We start from the raw sequence: 1582 nt of genomic DNA on the forward strand, positions 1-1582 counted from the left end.
GAAAGAAAGAAAGAAAGAAAGAAAGAAAGAAAGAAAGAAAGAAAGAAAGAGAGAGAAAGAAGGAAAGAAAGGTAGGTAGGTAAAGCTGCTTAATACCAGTGTCCTGGGCAGTTCATGGGTTTCAGAGCAAACAGCTCCTTCTCCACCTCAAAGGAGAACATGTTCTCACTGTAGTGCTGCCAGTGGCCTGAGGTCATCCAGAGTCGGCTATTGTAGATGTTGGGAGTAACGACTTCTTGGAATCCTCTTTTCCTGTATTCACTCTGTAAGAAAACACACACACAGACAAATCAATGCTCACCTTGGTGGAGAGAGTAAAAATTTAAGCAGCAATTTTACACTATCTAATGAAGTCGAAAATATATGTCATGACCCAGAAATTCTACCTGTAGGTGTGTTCCAAACAGGAAATTCACATGTGCACCAAAAGGCTTATGAAAAGAATGCTAGCATAGCATGATTAGCAGTATGGGAAGATAGGAAGGTACATCACTATGCATTAATAAAGGCAGACGCACACTGTGGCGGGGGGAGTTCACTGTGCTAGGCATATAAGAAGATAATATATACAAGCAAATATAAACAAGTTAGAATTATTTGCATTTAATTAAGAAAATCACAATTAAGCAGACTGATATACAATAAGATTTGATGTATGTAAATTGAAGCACACAAGCACAAACTAATTTAAAGATATATATGTATAGAGCTGTGAAGAACATAGACAAGGGGCTGGAGATGTGGCTCAGTGGTTAAGAGCACGGGCTGCTCTTGCAGAGCACCCAGGTTCAGTTCCCAGCACCTACACAGAGGCTCACAATAGTCTGTAACTCTAGTTTCAGATGATCCAACATCATCTTCTGATCTTTGTCAGCACTAGGCACATACCTGGTCCACACAGATACACGCAAGCCAACACTCAAACACATAAAAAATTTAAAAACCTTAAAAAGAAGAGAACATGGATAAGAAGGATCCATGCAAACTTCCAGTTCTTTTCCAGGAAAGGATGGGCAGTGGAGGAAGAAGGGTTCCATGGGGACTTGTTTTTAATTAAACAATAAAATGTGAAGCAAACATAGCCCAATGAAAATATGTGTCAAATTTTGTGGTAAATAAACCTAGTATAGGTTATACTGTTTTCTATAAACTTATGCTTGAATATTTCATAATTTAAAAAGAAAATAAAGCAATCTAAAGACTAACTTGGTGTTTTTTACCAGAGAAAATACAAACATATAGTTAAAGCACAACAACACATTCCTATCGGCCCCTTCAAGCCCCCCAGCTTCTGCGTGTGACCCATGAATATGGACAAAGCCATACACTATAGGAGGACTTTTAAAAAACATTTATTGGGTCTCAAATTTCAATCTCTTTGTTTTTTGTCTGTCTGGTTGGCTGGTTTTTGCCTTTTGAAACAAAAGGCTCCCTAGAGTCCCAGGCTGGCCTGGAACTCACTATGTAGACCAGGTTTGCCTCAATCTCACAGAGATCTGTCTGCCTGTGCCTCCTGAGTGCTAGGATAAAAGGCGTGTACCACCCCACCCTATCCAAACTTAGAGAGAGAGAGAGAGAGAGA

General features: G+C 39.5%; 1 protein-coding gene across 2 annotated transcripts in view; it reads right to left on the minus strand.

Annotated features, from left to right (window-relative positions):
* Positions 1–1582, minus strand: part of Tars (threonyl-tRNA synthetase) — a 29879-nt gene that overhangs the window by 12235 nt on the left and 16062 nt on the right. For both annotated transcript variants that reach the window (XM_029564682.1, XM_008835456.3), the window contains one exon: positions 97–263. In XM_029564682.1, coding sequence (XP_029420542.1) covers positions 97–263 — 167 coding nt within the window. The remainder of the gene's footprint in view (positions 1–96; positions 264–1582) is intronic.

The sequence above is a fragment of the Nannospalax galili genome, unplaced genomic scaffold (assembly GCF_000622305.1).
Source record: "Nannospalax galili isolate Female #2095 unplaced genomic scaffold, S.galili_v1.0 scaffold150, whole genome shotgun sequence".
NCBI lineage: Eukaryota > Metazoa > Chordata > Mammalia > Rodentia > Spalacidae > Nannospalax > Nannospalax galili.